Genomic DNA, 23,571 nt, shown 5'->3' with positions numbered 1-23,571 from the left:
GGAAGTTTTACCAGCATAGTAACTCAGAAACCTCTGCTGTTCATTGGACCACCGCCATGTCCTCTTCTACATTGCTTGGACTTCAGTCTTTGTATTTTATTTATTTTTGAGGCTTTCTTATCTTTGTCCTTAGGTTGCAGCCACTCCTTATATTTGCTACTTGTATGTTCTTTAGTGGTCTTTCTAACTAGCCAGTTTCCCATTGCTTAAGTCCCCTGTTAAAGTTACTCTTTATGTTCAAATGGTTTTATGGTTTCTCTTTCCTGGTTGGACTCTGACTGATTCAGCTGGACAATTGTTCAGAAAATCAAGCAACACCAAGGCTGAGCAGTCACTCCAATCTGGCATGAGATCCAACAGTAACTGGGGCAAAACTGGAGGCTGAAACAAGAGAATCACTTGAGCCTAGAAGTTGAGGGGCAGATGAAACAACATAGCAGGCTCCCATGTCTTAAAGAACAAAAGAAGTAGATGAGAAAGTCCATTATCATAATGCATGTGTGGCAGCTGACCTTTAGCATCTGCCCCAGAGTCGCCAGGGAGTAGTGAGCGAGAATCATGGTGAACAGAAAGCCCCTGCCATTGATACAGGTGCCCAATACTGCCAAAGCTCTCTGTTCCTCCAAAACTGGAAGTCTGGATTTTTGTATGAAATCCTTCAAATGTAAATGTCTCTTTAGATTTAAAATTTATACATTATCAACCCACTTTTGAGTTGTGGGAGCCCATGGAGGGGTCAGCTGTTTTTTCCAGTTGTCGGCAGAGGACAGTGATTAGTAGATAAACTTGACAGAGAGAGCAAGAGACTGAAAAGCATTCTAGTTAATTACAAAACCTCAAAATACAGTGTTTAAAACCACTCAGTAAAGGAGAAAACCTTTTTAAAGAATATATTTAGGGGCTAGTGGGACAGCACAGTAGTTAAGAGCATGTGTTCTTGCAGATGTTTGGTTCCCAGCACCCACATGGTGATTCACAACCATCCCTAACTCCAGTTCTGGGGGATTATACCATCACCTGGCCTCCACAGGCACCAGACATGTACCTGGTGCACATACATGCATGCAGAGAAAGCATTCTTATGCATAAATCTTTAAAATATTTTTTATTAATTCTTTTAAGAATTTCATTCAATGTATTTTGATCACATTTACCCCTCCCTCCTCCAAGATCTACCTCCTCCAGGAGATCATCTTAATGATCACACTCAGGGCATTGCACTCTCTGATCCAATCAGAGCACAGTAATTGGTAGTGGCTTACATTAAATTTACATGTAAGTTCCGTGTTGATTTTAGTGGTAACCCTGATGAGGAAGAAGTCTAAACCCTGTTAAGTAGATAGGAAACAGAGCTTCATTGTATAATAATTTAAACGCCTATTTATATAATCTCTAGTTAACTTAGCAATTTTAAGCAATAAAGAAAATTATTTCTATGTATGTCTGCGGTCTGCATGTGTGTGTAGCCCACAGAGACAAGAATGAGGTTGTTGGATTCCCTGAAGCTGGAGTTACAAGAATTCCTTAACCTCTGATGTAGGTGCTGAGGTCCAAACCTTCCTAGTCAGAGTAGTAAGCACTGCTGAGCTATCTCTCCAGGTCCCAGCAGTTTTTGTTGTTGAGACAAGATTTCGCTATGTTACCCTGGCTGGCCTAGAACTCACAGAGATCCACTTTCCTCTGCCTCCTGGGACTAAAGATGTGCTTCTTTCTTCATTTGAGACAGGATCTGATGTTAGCCCAGGGTGCTCTAGAACTTGCGAAGTAGCCAAGGATGACCTTGAAACTCAAATCCCCTGCCCCCACTTTAATGGTGGGATTGCAGGTGTGTGTCACCATGCTTAGTTTTATTTGGTGCTGGAAATTAAACCCAGTGCTTCATGGATACTAGGCAAGCACTGAGTTACATTCTCAGCCCATAGTTAGCATTTAAAAATTACTTATTTTTATGTGTATGGGTGTTTTGTCTGCATGAATGTCTAAGAGAGTATCTATACTCTGGAAGTGAAGTTACAGACAGTTGTGAGCTGCCGTATGAGTTCTGGGAATTGAACCCAGGTCCTTTGAATTAAGAGGCAGTTCTCTTAACTGCTCAGCCATCTCTTCTGCTTTCAACACGGTTTTTTTTTTTTTGAAAAGCCTGTTTATAGTCAATTACAAATAGTTTGTAGGAAATGTAATAAGATGTGTAGAAGGAAAAGAAAATAATGTTTTCCCACAGCCTAGTAGGATCACTAATAACTTTATATCCAGTTTCTTCTGTATGCATTTTTAACATGGTTGCATAGGTGAGGTATGCATAATTTTACATTTTCCTTTTTATTTGGTAAATATTTAAGTATTTTCTTCTTTTCCTTTATTCAAATTTAATGCAGGTGTTTTCAAATGTCTTTACTACATTCAATCATTTTATATAGTGAAATTCTCGTATATTCATTTGTTTTTGACATGATTAGATTCAGTTAATTTTTTAAAGCTCTGGACATATTTCAGATTTAAGGAATGGAGTAATGGAGCCAGCTTTAGTGGCTTCACACACCCCTTGGAGGCAGATGAAGGTGAGTCTCTGTGAGTTGAAGACCAGCTTGGTCTACACAGTGAGTTCCAAGATAGAAGGGCTACATAATGGAGAGACCCTGCCGAGATAGATAGATAGATAGATAGAGAGAGAGAGAGAGAGGGGGGGGGAGGGGAAGAGAAGAGGAGGGGAGAGGAGGGGAGGGGAAGAGAGGAGAGTAGAATGAATGGGTAAAAGGGAATAAATGTCCCTAAGAAGGTTCCCAATCTTTTAAGAATATGCTTGCCAACAAACACAAATGACATTTTTTTTCACATTATCATTTTTAAAAAAACTTTAATGGAGAAAAAATGTTATTTTTAGTCTGGTCATTGGGCTCTTTATATATTACTGATACGTTTATTGCCAGTATTTCCCCAACTTCTTTGCTAGTGGGTTTCTGCTTTTGTTTTTATGGTCAACTGAAAGAATCTACATAGGATTTGTATTTATGTTAAGTTCTCTTTTTTTGTTTTGTATTTCAAGACAGGGTTTTTCTGTGTAGCCCTGGATGTCCTGAAGGCCAGACTTCCGAGCACATATCACTACCAACTGGCATATTTAGTTCTTTTAAGTTTAGGAAGAAAAACAGATTAGTCTTATCTTCCAAGATTGGAGGAAGTGGTGTTAATAAAGTACATGCCTATTATTGCTTCCTGGAAGACTTCCTTAATCCTTATGTTAAATGAATTAGAAAAGGGAAGGCTAGATGCCCCTGGCCACTGTTCATTTAAGCTGCTCCAGACATGTCCGCAGTGAGAAGCTTTGTCTGTGCAGCACAGGATGTGGAAGATAAGCAGTAACGGTGACTGTGCAGGGTGCTGACTTCCTGCTGCTCTGCAGTGACAGCAGCAGCCTCTTACAGGGGAAGATTCACGCAGCTGCCTCTTAGAGCCCAGGAGTTTTGGGGTGCCTTGTATCAGACAGAACTTGAACAAAATTCAGATTTGAGTTACTAATACTTAATGACAAGTCATGGAGTGGCTAAATTAATCCTAAGCAATAGCTCCTTGAAGCGGCCTTGTTTGCAAGAGTGTGGAGAAAAGCTTTGTTGTTTTGAACAAGAATTATTCCATATCCTCTTATCTCTTCAGTGCTCGGAGTCTGTCTTGCTCTAACAGACTGACCTCTGTCTTTGGATCTGTTGATGCTTTGAGTACTAAAGTGGGCTGGAACACAAGGATAGAAACAGGAATTTTCAGTTATCAAAAGCTTCTAAAAGTGTTGGTTTGTATTTGGTTGAACAGAATAATTTGTTGACTGTTTTATGAGCTGGAAAAGAAAAACTATTTAATTTTCTTGCTGTCTGCCAAGGAAATTAAACAGACTTCAAAGCTTTGCACTGATAGTTAATGGCATTGATGCAAGCTGTTGTTTTAATTAATACAGCTGGCTGATTCTTCAGCCCAATCAGCTACAACTGTGAAGTTCTGGAATGAGGTAACAAAACCTCACTGCATAGTTTGGGCCTCTCTCGAGAAAACAGTTCATTACTCTGACAGAAACTATTGCTCGGGGAACTCTCCTCCCATCTTGAAGATGTATGGAATTTGTAGTTCTTCATTTAAATATACTCTTAGTGATTTGCCACGGGCAGGGAAGAGGAGTTACCAGCACTTTGTTAACTTTGATAAACACTTAATTTGAGATTAAATCCCTGGTTGTAAAGTATATGAGAGAATACAGCCATACAGACACCATAGAGCCATTATTTCCAAGGTCGAAATAAATCAAACTGAGTCTAAAATGATTGTGGTAGTATACTGACTAGTTTTATGTTAGTTTGACACCACAAGCTAGAGTCTTCAGAGCCAAGCAAGCCTCAATTGAGAAAATCTTGGAAAGATTGGGCTGTAGGCAAGCCTTTAGGGCATATTCTTAATTGGGAAGACCCAGCCCTTTGTGGGCTGTGCCATTTCTGGACAGGTGGCCCTGGGTTCTATAAGAAAGCAGGCTGAGAAGGCAATAAGAAGCACTCCTTCACAGCCTCTGCATCAGCTCCTGCTTCTAGGTTCCTGCCTTGTTTTGAGTTCCTCTGTCCTGACTTCCTTTGAGATAAACAGTGCTGTAGAAGTGTTAGCCAAATAGATCGTTTCCTCCCTAGGTTACTTTAGTCATGGTGTTTTCTTCACAGTAATAGTAACCCAAACTAAGACTGGTAGTTAAGAATTGTTTTCTAATAAAAACTGACCCTGCAGCTCACAGCAGTGGCGCTTATATCATTTAACTAGTCCTTTTCACCAGAGTGTTGGTCACCATCAAAGGCTCATAGAGATTACCAAGCTGTAAAGTTACTGTAGGATAATCTTTTCTTTCTCATACTGAAGATTGAAACAATAAATGAACAAGGTTTTCTGCTCCTTGGGGAGAAGTCCAGTTATGATCAAAGATACTTGCATTAATGAGACAAATGGTGTGTCGCTTCATGTTTACTGAGACAGGATCCTGCTATGGTCTTTTAAGTATTGGTATAACCTTTGACGAAGACAGCTTGTAGAAGGAAGGGTTTATTTGGGTTTACAGTTCCAGAGGCTGAGTCCATCACCATGGCAGGGGGAATAGCAAGCTGAAAGAGCAAACTTGAAACAACACATGACTTTTGAAACCTCAAAGCCTACCCCCAGTTACATACTTCCCCCAGCAAGAACACATCTCCTGAATCTGTCCAAATAGTGCACTAACTGGGGACAAAGTATTAAAACATTTAAGTCTTATTTTGATTTTTGAGACAGGGTTTCTCTGCATAGCCCAGGCTGACCTCAGACTCAGACATCTGCCTGCCTCTGCTTCCTGAGTGCTGGGATTAAAGATGTGCACAACCAAGCCCAGCTCTAAGAATTCTTAACATGGCTTCATGGGTAAGGAATATGTTAGGACTGTTTCCAGTACAGCTATCTAAAGATCTCCATTGCATTCCTGAGGTAAAGCCAGTGAAGTGGCAGTGCCCAATTCTCCAGAATTTCTCTACAAAAAAGTAGCTGACGTTTCCTGTCAGAATAAATAATCCTTTATAGTGAAAAACCAAAGCAGCCAGGCATAGTGGTGCACACCTTTAATCCCAGCACCCAGGAGGCAGAGGCTGTGAGTTTCCAACTAACCTGGTCTACATAGTGAGTTTTGGGATAGCCAGAGCTACATAATGAGGCCCCGTCTTGTCGGGGGTGACATAGGGACGACACTGAAGTTTGTGAAGCACTGGCTGTTTCCTGTTCTCTTTATTTTGTTCTGATCCTTCACAGATGAGGCATAATTCTTGTTTTCCTCATGGCGCAGGGTGTTCCTGGTTGAATAGGCTGTGTGACTACTGTCCTTCTGAGATGAGTTGCACAGGATGGACCTTAGCATTGTGCTGACTGTATATTATCATGGAATGTTTGGACAGTGTGGCTCTCCCACCCCTCTGCCATAACCAGCCATACAGCATGGTCTCAGATAAATCACTTCTCATCCTTGTTCTTTGATTTTCAATCTGTATACCAAGGGAGGATGCTTTCTTACATTTTTGTCCAGTCTTATACTCAGACTTTTTTTGATAATTGATATCTGCCTTCTAAATCAAAAGCCTCCTGCCCAGCCCCCACAGTGTGCAGTATGGATTACAAGTGTACACCACCACGTCTGGCTTCTGTGAACCTCCTCTCCTCTTCCTCCTTTTTTTTTTTTTTTTTGCTTTTTTCAAGGCAAAGTTTCTCCGTGTAGCTTTGGTCCCTATCCTGGAACTAGCTCTTGTAGACCAGGCTGGCCTTGAACTCACAGAGATCCGCCTGCCTCTGCCTCCTGAGTGCTGGGATTAAAGGCATGCCCTGCCATCTCCTGGCTTTTTATTTTGGGGGGGTGAGAATTTCATATATGTGTTATATGCTGCCTCCTCCCTCAAACTCCTATGTCCCATGTGAACATTCTTTTGTAAATTGTAACAGGAGGGGCCTGCTTGTTGGGTTTTCTGTCCTGTCCGCCCCCCCCCACCCAGCCAGCTGTTTAGTCCCAGAGAAAATCAACCATAGAGGACTCAGTAAGTTATAAAGCTGATTGGCCCATTAGGTCTAGCCTCTTATTAGCTAATGCTTACATCTTGATTAACCCATTTTTCTGATCTATGTTAGCCATGTGGCTCAGTACCTTTTTCAGTGGGGCAGCTCACATCCTGCTGCTTTGGTGATCAGGGCAGGAGTGGGAGGAATCAACTTCCTCCTTCCCAGAATTCGCCTGCTCTCCTTACGTCATTTCCACTTCCTGTCTGGTTTTCCCACCTACACCTCCTGCCTGGCCAATCAGCGTTTATTTAAAACATGATTGACAGAATACAGACAATTCTCCCGCAGTAAATATTTTAAAAATTATTTTATTCTATATGTATAGGTGTTTTGCCTGTATATATGTATATCTGTGACCACATGTGTGCTTGCTATGTACAGAGGCTGGAAGAGGACATCAAATCCTCTTGGAGTTACAGATCATTGTTGACTTACCATATAGGTGCTGGGAATCAAACCTGGATCCTCCAGAAGAGCTGCCAGTGCTCTTAACCAGTGAACCATCTCTCCAGTCCATGGTCATTCTTGTACAAGTTTTTTCATTTCTCTTTGGTAACTCCTCAAAAAGGGAATGCTGACCATGCCTGTTAGAGACTGCCTTCGTTCCATGCTCCCAGCAGTAGACGAAGGTTTCAGTTTATATCCTTATCATTTTTAGTGCTGTGACTCTGTTTTTATTTGTTTTCTAATTTTTGATATTTTAAAATAGGTATGAAAAGTCTCACATGAGTTTTAGTTGCATCTTCCTGGTAATTAAACGTTGAGTAGTTTATGGGCTTACTGGTTGTTCATATCCTCTGTGAAGCTTTTTACCAGGGTGTTTGTCTCTGGGTATTGTTGTGAGGTTCATTGTCTTTCAAATGCAAGTCTCCTCTCAGTGACTTAGGTGGGTTCCCTGGAAAATCCACTTGGAGATTTGTGTGCAGAACTTTATTGGTGAGTGCCCTGTGATAACATCTGTGAGAGAACAGCAGGATAAACCAGATGGAGAAGGTGAAGTGTCACTTGGTAGCTGTAGGAACAGGGACAGATGCCTGGCCTGAAACAGACTAAATGAGTAGTGTTTTCCCAGCATTCCATGCATTCTTGCACTGTGTGACTTATCTGTTCTCTCTGTCTCTGTCTCTGTCTCTCTCTTTGTGTGTGTGTGTGTGTGTGTGTGTGTGTGTGTGTGTGTGTGTGCGCGTGCGCGTGCATGCGCGCGCATGCACGTGGATGTGCATCTGAGGAGGCCAGAAAAGGATGTTGGGGTCACCTGGAGCCTTCAGTTCTAGGTGATTATGAGCTGCCTAATGTGGGTGCTGTAATCATAGATTGGGTCCTCTGCAAGCATGGCTTTGTCTCAAAAAATAAGGTGGAGGAGAAGATACTTGATGCTGGTCTCTGCTATGCATGTACATCCACACATACACATGTACACACAAACACAAAGAAAATGGAACAAAACCCACAGAACCATGTTAGTATTGATACCTAAGTTTACTTTTTCATGTGTTTTATTAATTATATGTAATTATATACTGTATATTGTTTATACCTTATGAAACAAAAGTTGTTATATTTAACATATGCTTTTTTGTATATTATGATGGTTAATCTCAGTTTTCAACTGATGAGATTGAGAATCTCCTGGGAGATGGGCCTCTGGGAGGTTGTCATAGTTAGGTTAATTGAACTGGGGAGACCTGCCTATTGTAGGGGCACCATTCTACATGGTATAAAAAGAGAAAGTGAGGCGGTCTCTCCCTCCTGGTGTGGGTGTGATGTGAGTGGCTGCTTCAAGTTCCTGTTGTCTTAACTGCCCTGTCACATCAGACTGTGCCTTCACCTGGGGACCAAGACAAACTTCCCCTTGCTTAGGTTGCTTTTGTTCAGTATTTCATTGCAGCAATTGGAGAAGTAACTATAAATACTTTTTAATAAATACATCTGTAAGTACTTTTCTCACAGATATGAGCTTATCAGTATATATTATCATCCTTTTCTCCTGCCAGTACATCATGACTTCCCGAACCCATGACTACACACTGATCTCCCAGAGCTTTTGTGACTTAGGTGCTGTGTTCTTTTCTTTCTTGGACACTTAGTTTAAATTAAGTTAGGACCCTTCATAAGTGTGTGTTCATTTTTGCTTGACTCTTTGGGTGAATTTCTAGAAGTGAAGTTTGTGAATCAGCTTTGGGTAGGAAGGTAGGTATGAGGGGGAACAGGGAGTGGGGAGAGCCTGAGCAAAAGTCACTTTTAAATTTTATTCTGAGTGTGTGTGTATGTGTGTATGAAAGAATGTTGTGTGTGTGTGTGGTATATGTACGTGTGTGAAGGTGGCTGTGAAGGAAGACACCAGGTACCTTGCTCTATTACTCTGCCTTATTCCTTACTGAACCTGGAGTTAGGCTGGCTATCAGCAAACCCAGTGGTCCTTCTCTGCCTCCCCACAGCACTGGGGTTACATACAGGCAGGCACATAGCCATGCCCAAGTTTTTACATAGTTGCTGGGATCCGAATACTTGTATGGCAAGTTCTCTTACCCACTAAGTCATCTCTCTCTAGCTCGAGAATTCACATTGTTGAGACTTTAAACCTAAAACATCATATTGTGGCCCAAATAAGCTGTAGCAGTTCATATTCCTGTCAGGTTTAAGGAAATATACTCATTGCTCCTGTTCATGAATAGTAAATGTTTCCCTACATCATTGCCAGCTTTCTCTTTTTGCTTCAAGGGTTGTAGTCTCACTGGGATACTTGCAATCCCAGCAGTTGGGAGACTGAGGTAGGGTTGCCATAGGTTCAAAGCCTGCTCAGACGGGTAGTCCCTGGCCAGGACAGTGTGAGACCTTACTATTTCCTGAGAAAGTGGTTGATGGGGGAGGAAGAAGGATTCTCTTTATTATTATTATTGTTATTATTTTATTTTGTATTTTTTGTGTGTTTTGCTTGCATGTATGTCTGTACCACATGTGTGCAGTACCCACAGAAGCCAAAAGAGGGAGTCATCCCATGGAACTGAAGTTATAGACAGTTTTGAGTTGCCATGTGGGTATTGGGAATTGAACCCCGGGTCCTCTGGAAGAGCAGTCAGTGCTCTTAACTGCTGAGCCATCTCTCCAGCCTGAGACATTTTCTTCAGTGGTGTAGCCTTTGTGAGGTGCTCGTGCTTCTGTAAACAAACCCTCACCCATCTCCTGTGTGATACCCTAATGAAACTCATGATCATTAAAGAAAAAAGACTCAAAAGTGTCAGGGCGGCTAGTGGGGGAAGAGGAAAGGGACTAGTGGAAATGAAATAGGAAAGGACATGTGCTCAGAATACATTAACTGCCATGGACTGGAGCAGCCACTCAGTGGTTCAGTGCCATAATGAGACCTATTACTTTGTATGCATGTTTTCAACTAATAAAAATTAACTGTGTATAAAAACAAACAAATGGACTGGGGATGTGGTTCAGCCGATAGAGTGCCCACCTAGAATGCATGAAGCCCTCAACTTGGTCCCCAACACTGCATAAAACCAGATGCATTGTGTGAATCTCACACCCATAATCTCAGCACGTAGAAAATAGAGGCAGGAGGAGCATAATTTCAACGTCATATTGTTTTTATCTAAATCTCAGTCATTCAATTTTACCAATAAAGTCTTGGGAGCCAGATGCTGGGGTGAAAACCTGATAGCTCAGAGAGGCAGAGAAAGCATGCTGCTGACTTTCCTCCTCTGCTGACATCCCAGAAAGAGCTTTCTCCTGTGTCTCCTATGCTGGCTCAAACAAAACTCCTCAAACTGAATGTCCTCTCCTTCTTCCTGTGCATCTCTCTATCCGTCCTCCTGACTCCCTCATACTCTATGGTTTTTTTCCTGTCAATTGGTTGTGTGCTCTGCCTCCTAACCTATGCTTGACTTTATTTAATCCTATTTACAATATTCTGGCAGAAAGCTCTGAGATTAAAGGTGTGTACTAGGGCCGAGTCACACCACAATGAGAAATGGGTTTTTTTTTCTAGTAAATGACACAATCTTGGGGTTTACAGTATGATCAGATATCCTACAATAAGACCATCCTTAACTACATTATCAAGTTTGAGGCTGGCCTGGGCTACATAAAACTCTGCCTCTCTAGAAACAAAGAAGTCATAATCTTGTTGTGTTACCCAGGTTGTCTCAAATTTCTGGGCCCAAGAAGTCTTCCTCCATCACCCTCCTCAGAAGCCAGTGTGCCCAGCTTCTCATCTTTAACTGGTATTATTTATGAAGCCAACCATTCTTCATGCTTACTGGCCATTCCCATTCATCAATCAGTCTTTCTAACATAGCAGTTCTCAACCTGTGGGTTGTGACCCCTTGGGAATGGGTTGAATGACCTTTCACAGAGGTTGCCTAAGACCTTTGGAAAATACAGATATTTCCATTACGATTCCTAACAGTAGCATAATTTATAGTTACAAAATAGCAACGAAAATAATTTCATGGTTGGGGGTCACCACAACATGAGGAACTGTATTAAAGTGTCGCGTGTTAGGAAGGTTGAGAAGCACTGTGTTCTGATACTGTCTTCTGTTGTTTTTCTAGGAGCGACTGAAGCTGGTGACTGTGTTGGGTGCTGGTCTCCTCTGTGGAACTGCACTGGCAGTCATCGTGCCTGAAGGAGTGCACGCACTTTATGAGGAGGTTCTGGAGGGTAAGAGAGAAAGCCTTACATGAGAAGTGTTGGTAGAGGAGTGAGTGAAATTTCTTCTGGATACAGTTCATGTTTGTCTTAAAAAGAGTATTTAAGAGATAACATTAGACACCTTAGATATTGAACACATCCTTAGCAGTTTTCTGAATGCCATAATTCATGAAGACTATTTAATATTCGTTTGCAATAACGAGTGATTTCAGTCTTTTTAAGTCTAACAGTTCTTTGTGTGTGTGTGTGTGATGCATGTACATGTACGTGTTTGTGTCCTTGAGGTACATGTTAATAGTGTATGTACACATGAGGGCTGGAGAGATGGCTCAGTGGTTAAGAGCATTGCCTGCTCTTCCAAAGATCCTGAGTTCAATTCCCAGCAACCACACGGTGGCTCACAACCATCTGTAATGAGGTCTGGTGCCCTCTTCTGGCCTGCAGGCATACACAGAGACAGAATATTGTATACATAATAAATAAATAAATATTAAAAAAAAAATAGTGTACACATGAGTATGGAAGCCAGAGGTTGATGTCAGGTCTCGTCCTCTCTCCCTCTGTACCTTATTGTTGTTATGTTTATTTATTATTTTTATAGGGTGGGTACACACGTACTATGGTGCATGTGTGGAGGTCAAAGGGCAGTTTGTAGGAATTATTTCTCTCCTTCTGCCATGTGGGTCCTTGGGATTGAGTCAGGCTTGCTTACAATTGTCTTTACCCACTCAGCTGTCTTGTCATACTCTCAACCTTGCTTTTTGAGACGAGGTCTCTGACTAAACCTGGAGCTCATCAATTTGGCTAGACTGTGTGACCAAAGGGTTGCACAGATCCTTCTGCCTCTGCTTCATCAGTGCTAGGAAAACATGCACACACCACCATGCCTGGCTTTTTACATAGGTGCTAGAGTGTTGAAACATATTCTCTTATTGCCCATATTCTGGAAGAAGTTACTGAACTGCTAATTTTCTTTTAAGTGTTTGGTAGAGTTATTGATGGGTTTAGCATCTGGGCCTGGTGTCTTTATGTTGGAAGGTGTTTATATTAATAACTTTCTCATTGCTGTGACCAAATTCCTGAGAAGAAGCAGCTTGAAGGAAGAGAGATATTTTGGCTCATGGTTTAAAGGGATTGTGTCTTTCATGGCAAGAAAAATCTGGCTGCAAGAGTGACTCAAAGCTACAGTGGCAGGAATGTAGAGTGGCTGGTACATTGCATTGGCTGTTAGGAAGTTGAGAGACAAACAGATTGACTGATTGACTGACTGACTGATTCAGGGAGAGGTGTGTATATATAACCCATAAGGCTTGTACCAGCAAGTCATTTCTTCCAGTAAGGATCCACCTCTTAAAAGTCTCACACCCTCCTAAAATAGCACCAGGGCTAAGAACTAAGTCTTCAAACATACAAGTCTTTAGGAAAGAAACTGTTAACTTCCAACCATCACATCTTGACCCTGGCCCTCATAGGTTCATGGTCATCTCATAATATAAAATATATTCAATATGACTTTGAAAGTCCCCATACTCTTGCGGTTCAGAAACTGTTAAAAAGACCAAAGTTTCCTCTGGGACTCAAGGCATCTCTTAACTGTGAGCCCTGCAAAATAAGAAACATGTTAGGTCTCTCCTAGTATGCAGTGGCACAGAGTAAACGTTTGGAAGATAGTATGGAACAGCAGTTCTCAACCTGGGGGTTGAATGACCCTTTTGCTGAGGTTGCGTATCAGATATCCTGTGTATTAGATATTTATATTATGATTCATAGAAGTAGCAAAATTACAGTTATGAAGTAGCAACAAAAATAATTTTTTAGTTGGGGGTCACTACAACATGATGAACTAACTGTATTAAAGGGTCACAGCATTAGGAAGGTGTTCAATTGCTGTGAACAGACACCCTGCCCTTCCAACCCTTACAAAGGAAAACATTTCATTGTAGCAGCTCACTTACAGTCCAGAGGTTCAGTTCATTATCATCATGGTGGGACATGGAGATATGCAGGCAGACATGGTGCTGGAGACATGGTGCTGCATGCTGATATGCAGGTAATAGGAAGTAGACTGAAACACTGGGTGTTATCTTGAGCATAGGAGATCTCAAAGACTATCCCACAGTGAGACACTTCCTCCAATAAGGCCACATCTCCCAATAGTACCACTCTCTATAAGATTATGGGGGCCAGTTACATTCAAACTACCACAGAAGGTTGAAAACCACTTTCCATACTATGGAAAGATGAGATCAAAGTCAACTGGAAACCCAAACACCAAACACAGCCATTCAGTTTCTGGTGACTGCGATTCATGGTGGCATTTCATGTGCTCTGATGGACTTACGTAACCCTGGCCCATAGCTCTGTCCCCTGTAGCATTTGTGGCCTCTCTTGTGCTAGTTCCCCTTGGTCCTGCTGCTTTCGGAAGAAGATGACTTGTGTTTTCCATTCCTGTGACACCTGTCACAACTTAGCCTTTATCCTTACAGCTTCATGCACAGCCTACTCAGGGAATTGGGTCTTGTCTCACATTGCCTGGCCTTAGATGATTTCTGGAACTTTGTTGCAAACCTTGATCAAATAAAATAAACATTAATTCCCCCCCCCCTAAAAAAAAACCCCTAGAGCCAACCATGGTTGTATGTATCTGTAATCTTGGTGCTGGGTGTTGGAGGGTAGAACATAGGTAAACCTATCCCGGGAGCATGCTAGCCAGTCATTGTAGTCAAAATGGCAAACTCCAAACTCAGTGAGAGACCCTGAATCCAAAAATAAGATGGTGTGCCAATCAAGGTGGCTCAGCAAATGAGGGTACTAGCTAGAGAGTCTCGGGAGTTTGATCACTAGAACTCACATGGTGGAAGGAGAGAACTGACTCCTTCAAGCTGTCCTCTGGCCTCCACATGCATACACACAGTTGAGCACATGCATGTGTAACACATGCACACACATACAGAGATGTTTGGCTTTTGTTATGGGAGTAATCAGTCATTTTTATTGGATATAAGACCTTCTGCAGGAGATGGAACCTATACCTGATACTCCTAGAGTGCCTAAGAACCTGAGACCAGATAGGTCATGGGCCTAGGGGAAAACCTGCTGCTATTCTGCTAAAGGATCATGGCAATAAAATCACTTGTAGTAACATATTGCTATACCCATAGTGGAGAGCATGGCTGAACCCTCATTAGAAAAGCTTCTTGCAGTAAATAGAAATTAACAAGACCCACAGCTGGACAATGTGCGGAGAGTGGGAGACTTTGAAGCACTCAGTCCTAAATGGGATGTCTTCAAAGTTCTTCCCTCAGGACTCAGGGATCTATGCAGAAGAGACAATAGATGGCTCTAAGGAAACACCATCTTTCAGACACAATAGGACTGATGCCCGTATGAACTTACATATGAACCCACAGAGGCTTAAACAAGCTGCACAGGTCCAAACCAGACAAGTCCCAGCACTGAGAAGGGAGAGTGGACACAAAATCTCACCTCTACCCATAACCAAGAAGCTATTTGCAATTGTAACCTGCTAGGATAGGGACAATTAATTTTCTCCAATGGAAACCGAGTATATTAACCACACTCCAAGGCAGGCCACATCCCCAGGAGTAGTTTACTGAGATAAAATAGATCCTGTGTTTTTTTGTGTGTGCTTTTTTTTTTGTTTTCTTTTGTTTTTGTTTAGGTATTTTTTAGTTTTGTTTTTTCTTTTCTTTTAGTCTGTTTTGATAGTTGGGTTTTTTGTTTTGTGTCTTTGTTTTGTTTACAGAGAGAGAATATAAAGTTGGGTGAGTAGGGAAGAGGGGAGGACCTGGGAGGAGTTGCAGGAGGGGAAAGAATGTAATCAAAATGTATTATATAAAAATGTTTAAAAAAAGTTGGTCTTTAAGCATTTATATTTGAAGTGTCAAACACATGATTATAAATTGGAATAGCCTTTGGTTGATCCCAATCACGTTGATGATCTAAATTTAAATGGAAGGATATGACTCCTATGTGTGTATGATTACTCACTAATATTTTATGAAAGCTAAATGTTTTCTATTCTGTTGCTTTTTATTTGTAAATGTCATATCAACCTAGGTATGAAAATGTGAATTTGACTATGGTTGCTTTCATTGCCTCTGTCCTGCCTTCATCTGGTTTCATCAGAGTGAAACCCTGTGTGCTTTTTGAGGAGACTGGCATGAACTTCTCAGATGAAAGGGGAAGTTTTAGGTTTGGGGCCCTTTGAAATGTGACTACATTCTTGTATGGTGATTTACTTCCGTGTCCAGGATTTTGAATTGATAGGCAGTCAGAAGGTGTGCATACCAAAAAACAAAAGGCGTTTGGGAATGTTTTCATTATAGCCTTTTAACTTAAGGAGTTTATGGTTGCCTCAGTTTCAGTATAGGAATTGAGGTGTCTTTGCAGTAAATTAAGTAGCACTTAAAACACAAATGGAAGCTATTACATTTTGTGGTTTGTTTGCTCCAGGAAAACACCACCAAGCCAGTGAAACAAAGCAGAATGTGATTGCGTCAGACAAAGCAGCAGAAATATCAGTTGTCCATGAACATGAGCACAGCCACGACCACACGCAGCTGCATGCCTACATAGGCGTATCCCTTGTGCTGGGCTTCGTGTTTATGTTGTTAGTGGACCAGATTGGCAGCTCGCATGTGCATTCCACTGAAGGTGAGTTGCTCTCAGGCTTTTGGGGCTGGTGGGCACTTGTCAGTCTACACCAATAGCCTTAATTGCAAGCTTGTTTTCCTCAGGTGTTGTGGGGTATTTTATTCGGGTGGTGGAGCTAGTAAGTTGTGGCATGGCACAACTGTTTATTGATCTATTGACCCTGTTGGTCTTAAAGCAGTGGCATTTGGGTGATAGTCCAGGGTAAAAGTCCTTTATCTGTTCTGTACTGTGAAACCCTTAGGCAGGCTAAAGCCTGTAGGCCACTTACTGGAATGTTGATCTTTATAAACTTAGTACGTAGCCTACAGAGAATTCGAGGCTATCCTTGTCTACATATTGAGTTCCAGACCAGCCAGGGGATACACAGTGAGACACTGTCTAAAAGCTAGCCAACCAACAAACAAAAACCCCAAACCAACCAACCAAACAAGCAAAAAACTTGATAGTGAGTAAGTTATGATCTACTTATTAGATACAGGGAGGAAAGAAGTAAACAAAGAAGTTCGACAGTGCTTTGACCAGATGATCAAGATCTGTGTAGCCAGCAGTCTGCTTTGGTGTAGCTCAGGGAGCCATCAGATTAGCCTCCTACAGCTAACTATGTTGATGCTCAGAATCGAACCCAGGCCCTCTGGAAGAGCAGCCAGTGCTCTTAACTGCTGAGCCATCTCTCTATTAACCCCCTGCCCCAATAAAAGAATTTTAAATTATATAGGCCTCTCTGTTTATGTAACCCAGGCTGGCCTCAAACACACAGCCTTCTGCCTTTGTCTTCTAAGTGCTGGGATTACAGGAGTATACCACATACATAACTCTGGTTTTGTGTATTACTAAATGTCAGTAAAAGTTAATTCACTTGTCAACATTATGCTGAACTGCAGTCTCTTCCTGTAGGTTTATAACAACCATTGTGTCTTCTTGCTTGATTAAAAAAAATTACATGATTTTCCATGTGTGTCTGTACACATGAGGGTCCTCACATAGGCCAGAGGAGTTAGATTCCCTGGAGCTGGTCACAGGTGGTTATGAGCCATCAGATGTGAGTGCTGAGAGTAGAACTTTACACCTTCCTCTCCCTCTCCTCCATGAAGTCTAAATTTGTGTTTCACAAATACTCTTGGTTGTGGGATGTGGAGGCTGCTCTGGAAAGTAGTTAACCTACTAGAGATCACACTCTTAAGGAGAACAGTCTCTTTCTCTCCCAGCAGCTACTAAATGCCAAGAGCTCCTTAGCTAGGGCTGGAATTTCATGCCCTGCCCCCACTCCCACCTCTATGCTTCCCATGAAAGCAGTACCTTCCCCCAAAAAAGGAGTTATAAAGCAGTATTGGGTGCCAGTGCTGCATACAGTATGTGAGATATGTTAAATAGGAAGAAATAGAAGGACAGAGTGCACTAGTTACAGCTGGCCTGGGATGGAAGCAGGGACATGGTTTTCTCTCTCTGAGGTGGGGATACAGAACTTCTGCCACTGTGGACCTAGGTGAATATTCCTCATACCAAGTGTGGTGGTTCTGATCTAAGCCAGGGAAGTCACAAATCCAAGGCATGATCTTCAGAGTGAATTCAGGGCCAGTCTGGCACTTAGTGAAACTTTATCTCAAATTTAAAAAAAAAAAAAAAAGGAGACTGGGGATTATAACTCAGTGGAAAAGTGCTCAAATGCATGGACAAGGCCCTGAGTTCAGTCCTCAGTCCTGAAGGAACAGCCTACCTAACAGCATGGTTGCAGCTTACCTGAGCTAGTTAACGGTATAGCGGAAGGGTAGTGCTACAGGTGCCTCTGATGTGACTGGCTAAGCCGAGTTTGGGGAAAGTAAGAAAAGCAGTAACTTGGGTTCAAATTGGGGAAAGCACATGGTAGGGCGGTCGCTGCAAAATGGAGAGGGGATGAGAGCAGAGTTGCAGGTAGGTTAGATGAGCCTGCAAAGAGATAAACAGAGGCCAGAGAGCACTTTCTGCAGACTGAGGAAGTTCAGGCAGTTGGGGGTTATACATTTCAGGAATTTATCAAGGGAGGCCTAAGTCAGGAGTTCCCACACACCCACCTCTTTAGTGCAAGGAGAACATCTAAGTATTTGAAGTAGAAAAAAAAGCAGTGAGGAAAAAAATCTACATCAAAGTTTGAAATCCGAGCTTTCAAAATACTCACCCAGCTGGATGCCAGCACTCAGGAAGCTGAGGCAGGGGGATTTTGAGTTCAAAGCCTACAAGGGCTGCACAGTGAGACTCTCAAGTAACAACGACAATAATGACGAACAGACCATCTCCAGACAGATGTCACTATTGCTTTATGTCATCCACTTTGTGATCCTTTCTCACTCTCATGTAGATCCAGAAACAGCAAGGCCTAGCAGTTCCAAAATTACCACCACGCTGGGGCTGGTTGTCCACGCTGCAGGTAAGTCAGAGTTGCAGTGAATGCTCTTGGGGGAGGGTGCTGAACAAAGCCCTCTAGCTCGAGCACAGCCCTGTTACCTGTGTTTATAAGCTAAGAACGATTTCTGTAATTTTTTACACACGCATATTAATATATACATATTTTTTTTTCAAATTTTAGTGGCCTCCTTTAATGTGATTTCTGTGTTTTTGATACCTAAGCACAAGGTATAAGGTGGACATGGGGCACACATCTGTAATCCAAGCACTGAGAAAGTGGAGGCAATAGGATCACAAATTCAAGATCAGTTTGAGCTACTTAGTAAGTTCAGGGTTAGCCAGAGCTATATATCCGGACCCTGTCCAAAAGAGTTTGGACTGTAGCTCAGTGGAAAAATGTCTGTCTAGTGTGTGAATGGCCTGTGTTCAAGCCTCAGCACCTAACAGAAAGGATATTTCACGTCACTGGGAAACTATGCTATTTAAAGTTATAATACTACTGTTTTGGAAGACAGCTGTTCTCATGTTTAATGCCTCCTGTGACTTGATTTGTACAGTAGTAACAGAGTTTAGTAGTTACAAAAGACCAGGTAACCTGCAAAGCTCAAATATTTCCTGCCTGGGCTTGAAGTTTGCTGACCTCTGCCCTAAGATCTTTCTGGAGAAGAGCTTGGGCATTTTAGCACCAAACAGCCCTGCTGCCCCATGTAGGCTGAGGTCTAATCAAAAGACTCAGCATTGCTGATGGGACTTGCTTTAACACCACAACCCAAACCTAGACCTGATGGTAGCATTCTGTTAGAGCCAAATAAAGGCATGTGAAAAGTAGCTCACTCCTAGCCTGCTGTTTTCTGCTTTCTAACAAAATTCACTGATGTCACCGATCCAGAGGCAGTGGGACCTGGGAGAATGGAGCCAATAAATGCAATAGACTAAAGTCTTATGCAATAGCCAACTTTCTTCAGAGCCCCAGGCATTTTACTCTGAGGGTCAGAAAGGTCGCATGGGACTGCCAAGGTGACTTGGTTGTTTAGAGCATGTACTGCTGCTCTTGCAGAGGAGCTGAGTTCAGTTCCCAGCACCCACAACAGGCATTGCAGCTACCTCCAACTCCAGCTCCAAGAGGATCTGATACTGTTGGTCCACACGAGCACCTGGACACACTTACACACATACACATAATCTAAAAATAATAAAAATATATCTTTTATAAAAAGGAAATGTCACATGAATAAAGTTCTCATGCGTTCAAGCTGTATACAATCGTAAGGATAAGCCACACATGACAAAAACATGTCTTTGGAGACATATAAAGGATAAATATTTGAGAAGCAATAGCAAGCAACAGCGAGCAATCTGAAGTAAACTCACTCCTATCCACCACACTTGGGAAGAGCACAAAAACTTTACATTCCAAGACAATTTTGTGTTTTGAACCAACTGAGGTCACAAGACTTTTGTCCTGTTTTCTTGGCAGTATTATCAAAGCACTCAGAATTCTCCTCACACAACTCCATTCCTAAACTGTGTTCCCACACACCCATTCAGCCACAACTGGAGTCATCTGAAAGGAAGAAACCTTTATTGAGAAAACACCTTCGTAAGATCAAGCTGTAGGGCATTTTCTTAATTAGTGATTGATGAGAAAGGGCCAGCCCATTGTAGTGGTGCCATCCTTTGGCAGTTGGTCCTGGAAAGCAGGCTAAGAAAGCCTTGGGAAGCAAGCCAGTAAGCAGCACCCCTCCATGACCTCTGAATCAGCTCCTGCCTCCAGGTTCCAGCCCTACTGGAGTTCTAGTACTAACTGATGAACAGTGATGTGGAAGTGTAAGCTGAATAAATCCTTTCCTCTGCAAGTTGCTTTGGTTATGGTGTTTCATCACGGAGATAGCAACCTAAACTAAGACAGTCCCATCCCACATGAATCATCTTTGTTGAGGCTCAAGCCTTGAAGACAGAGAGATGCTTTCTTTGAGATTCTTTAGCATTACTATCATTACAGTTTGACTCATCAATGCCTGTGTGTCATACTTTTTTTAACAATAAGAACAGCTAACGTATGACTACTCAGGGCCAGATGCTAAGCTCTTTGCGTATGTTCTTTCATTTTTCACCCTCACGAAGCCCTAAAAATGCATGTTTTGCCCCATCTTAAAGATGAAGTTCTGAGAGGTTGAGTAACTTCCCTAGAACCAAGTACAGGTCTGCCTGACCTTGAAACCCATGCACCCAGCCCTGCACTTCTGTCCTTCATAGCATCTTTTGTTTCCTTGTCTCCAAATTTAGCGGATGGTGTAGCTCTGGGCGCAGCAGCTTCTACTTCACAGACAAGCGTTCAGTTAATTGTGTTTGTGGCGATAATGCTACACAAGGTAAGCCAAGATTGGGTATTGAACATATTTGTAATTAAAATTTGTCTTGGTCTTTGAAGCATTTCTGATACGTGGGGTTTTTTTGGCTTTTTTTAACTTTTAAAAATGTATTTTTAAATATTTTTATGGTTTATTTAACTTTATTTTATGTTCATTGGTGTGAAGGTGTCAGATCTCCTGCAACTGGATCTTCAGACAGTTGTGAACTGCCATGTGGGTGCTGGGAATTGAACCCGGGTCCTCTGAAAGAGCAGTCAGTACTCTTAACCTCTGAGCCATCTCTCCAGCCCCCAAATGTATTTATTTTTATGTGTGTGTACATGGACACGCATGTATGACCGTTAGCATGAGAAGGTCAGAGGACAACCTTGTGAAGTTGGTTTTCTCTTTTTACCTTTGACCGGGTCCTGGGGTTTGAACTCAGGTCTCAAGGCCTTCACAGCAAGCACTTTGACCCATTGAGGCATCTTGATAGCTTTTTTTTTTTAAGTTTCTTAATTGCTCTCCATTTAACAGAAATATGTCTGCTCATAGCTAATTTTTTTTACTATTATTTTCTTAAAATCTTATTTGAAGGGCTTTATTTTTTATATTATCATATGCACAAATGGATAAATTCTTACTGATTTTCATTTTTTTAAATATTTATTTTATTATGTATTTTATGTTTATGGGTGCTCTGTCTGCATATACCCCTGCATGCTAGAAGAGGGAACAGGATTCCATTATCACTGATTGTGAGCCACCATGTGGTTTCTGGGACTCAGGACCTTTGGAAGGGCAACCAGTGTTCTTAACCACCAAGCCATTTCTTGAGCCCTGTTTCTTTTTTTCTTTCTTTCTTCCTTCTTTCCTTCCTTTCTTTCTTTCTATTTATTTATTTTTGTTTTTCGAGGCAGGATTTCTCTGGTTTCTCTGTGTAACAGCCCTGACTAGCTCTTGTAGACCAGGCTGGCCTTGAACTCACAAAGATCTGCCTGTCTCTGTCTCCGAGTGCTGGGGTTAAAGGCGTGTGCCACCACCACCCGGCTCTCAATTTCTGTTTTTCATAGAATTTTTTTCACATAGCTGAAGAGATGGCTCAGTGGGTAAAAGTGCTTGCTGAGCAGGTCTGACAACCCCAGTTCCCAAATGTTGTCCTCTGGTCACATATACACTGTGTGCACAGGTGGCTACATTCACACACATAATAATAATAATAAATAAGAATGTAAAAATTCTACAAGATACATATATATGGACACACACAGGCTTATCTTTGCGGGAACATTGATTCCTAAAAGGCAAGCTTGCTCTTGTTGGGATACCAAGGTTTCTGTTATGAGAGTTCATATTCAAATAACACCACATGCGTTTCTTGAGATGGAAGCAAGCCCTATTTGTCAAGTGATAATAAGGGCTACTTTGTCATTTCCAGGCTCCTGCAGCATTTGGGCTGGTTTCCTTCCTGATCCATGCTGGCCTGGAGCGGAATCGAATTAGAAAGCACTTGCTGGTATTTGCATTGGCAGCACCAGCCATGTCCATGCTGACATACTTAGGATTAAGTAAGGTAAGTGTGAGCGTCCCTTACTATACGGTCATGTACCTAGTTCCCCACATAGATAGATGTTAAGCCTGCAGCCCATGAGCTAATGGGACTGAGAGCTACGACTGTGACCCATCACAAAACCATAACTTACTGAAACATGATGTAATTTTGTAATTTTTGTTTTTATTTTATCTAATTTTGTTTATTGGTATCTCAGTTGTATAAATGTTGTAGATGACAGCATTATGTCACAGACAGTATCAAAAGGTTCAGCAAACCAGGTAGGGTATTACAGGTTGAATTTTTCATGTATAGTATTTTCTCAAACTAAGATAAAAGTTGAGAGTAAAGCTCTATATAAGATAAATGTCTTAATTCCGAATTAGTCCTTTTTATGAATTTAATATTTTATTCATATAAATTGAAAATTTTATCTGTTCTAAGAACTTTTGCATAAATATATAGTAGAATTTCAGTATTTAAAACAGTATCAATTAACTGGCCATGCTTATTTTATTTGGCAGATAAATACTAAGTCAGAACCATCCAACAGGCAGGCACAGGAAGCATGCAAGACAAGCCATTCAGTGGCCTACAGTAGAGTAGAGCTGGAACTAATATGGCTGTAGGCAGCTGGAACCAATTCTTTTGGTTCTTTATCCCTGAATATAACTTCAATTTTTAGCTTAGACTCCACATACTCCATCTCCAAGCCTTATAATTTTGTCCATAGCCACAACTCTTCCTATTTTACTTAAACGTCAGTAAATCTAGGAGGAATCTAGGAGGAAAACCTTGGAACCAAATTAACGAGAACTGGTTGGAAGGAACTGCTTTTCTTCATTCCTCCCCAGAAGGTCTTTGAGTCATCATTATATAAAACAATAAATGTGTTAAAAGGCATGTTGACTCTTCGGGTTTTCTGTTGGTTGACTGGTTGGTGGTAGTAAGCCCAGGGCCTCACGTGTGCTGAGCAAGCACTCTCCCACTAATCTATAACCCCATACATCTTTCTCTTTCTCCCTCTTTTTCTGTTCTTTTCTCATTTAAAAAAAAATTAAAAGGGAAGAAAAGGAAAAGATTTGAGAAGTATGTATGGAAAATGAATGGTTAATGAGTGGTTAGATTCTGTTAACCAGGGTGTGTTGGTCGTTGATCTTGAGTCTAACAAATGAGTTCTTACACAGGGCCGTCCCATTCACCCAGAGAGACTTAAAAGCAATAGATAGTTCTTTGTAGGTTATAACACACACACACACACACACACACACACACACACACACACACACTTCTCTTGATACTGAGGATTAAGCCCAGGGCCTTTTCGCATGCTAGGCAAACACTCTGCCACTGAGCCAC

The 23,571-nt window shown here is 41.7% G+C and overlaps 1 protein-coding gene across 2 annotated transcripts in view; it reads left to right on the top strand.

Annotated features, from left to right (window-relative positions):
- Positions 1-23,571, top strand: part of Slc39a9 (solute carrier family 39 member 9) — a 41,430-nt gene that overhangs the window by 12,427 nt on the left and 5,432 nt on the right. Inside the window, exons 2-6 of one of the 2 annotated variants that reach the window (XM_048415962.3) lie at positions 11,154-11,262; positions 15,730-15,930; positions 18,263-18,331; positions 20,596-20,681; positions 22,099-22,228. In XM_048415962.3, coding sequence (XP_048271919.1) covers positions 11,154-11,262; positions 15,730-15,930; positions 18,263-18,331; positions 20,596-20,681; positions 22,099-22,228 — 595 coding nt within the window. Of the gene's footprint in view, positions 1-11,153; positions 11,263-15,729; positions 15,931-18,262; positions 18,332-20,595; positions 20,682-22,098; positions 22,234-23,571 lie in introns of both variants that reach the window. The other variant, XM_048415959.3, reaches the window with a different exon arrangement.

Source organism: Myodes glareolus, chromosome 11 (assembly GCF_982192425.1).
Source record: "Myodes glareolus chromosome 11, mMyoGla1.1, whole genome shotgun sequence".
Taxonomy (NCBI): domain Eukaryota; kingdom Metazoa; phylum Chordata; class Mammalia; order Rodentia; family Cricetidae; genus Myodes; species Myodes glareolus.
This window is presented reverse-complemented; position numbering and strand designations above follow the sequence as displayed.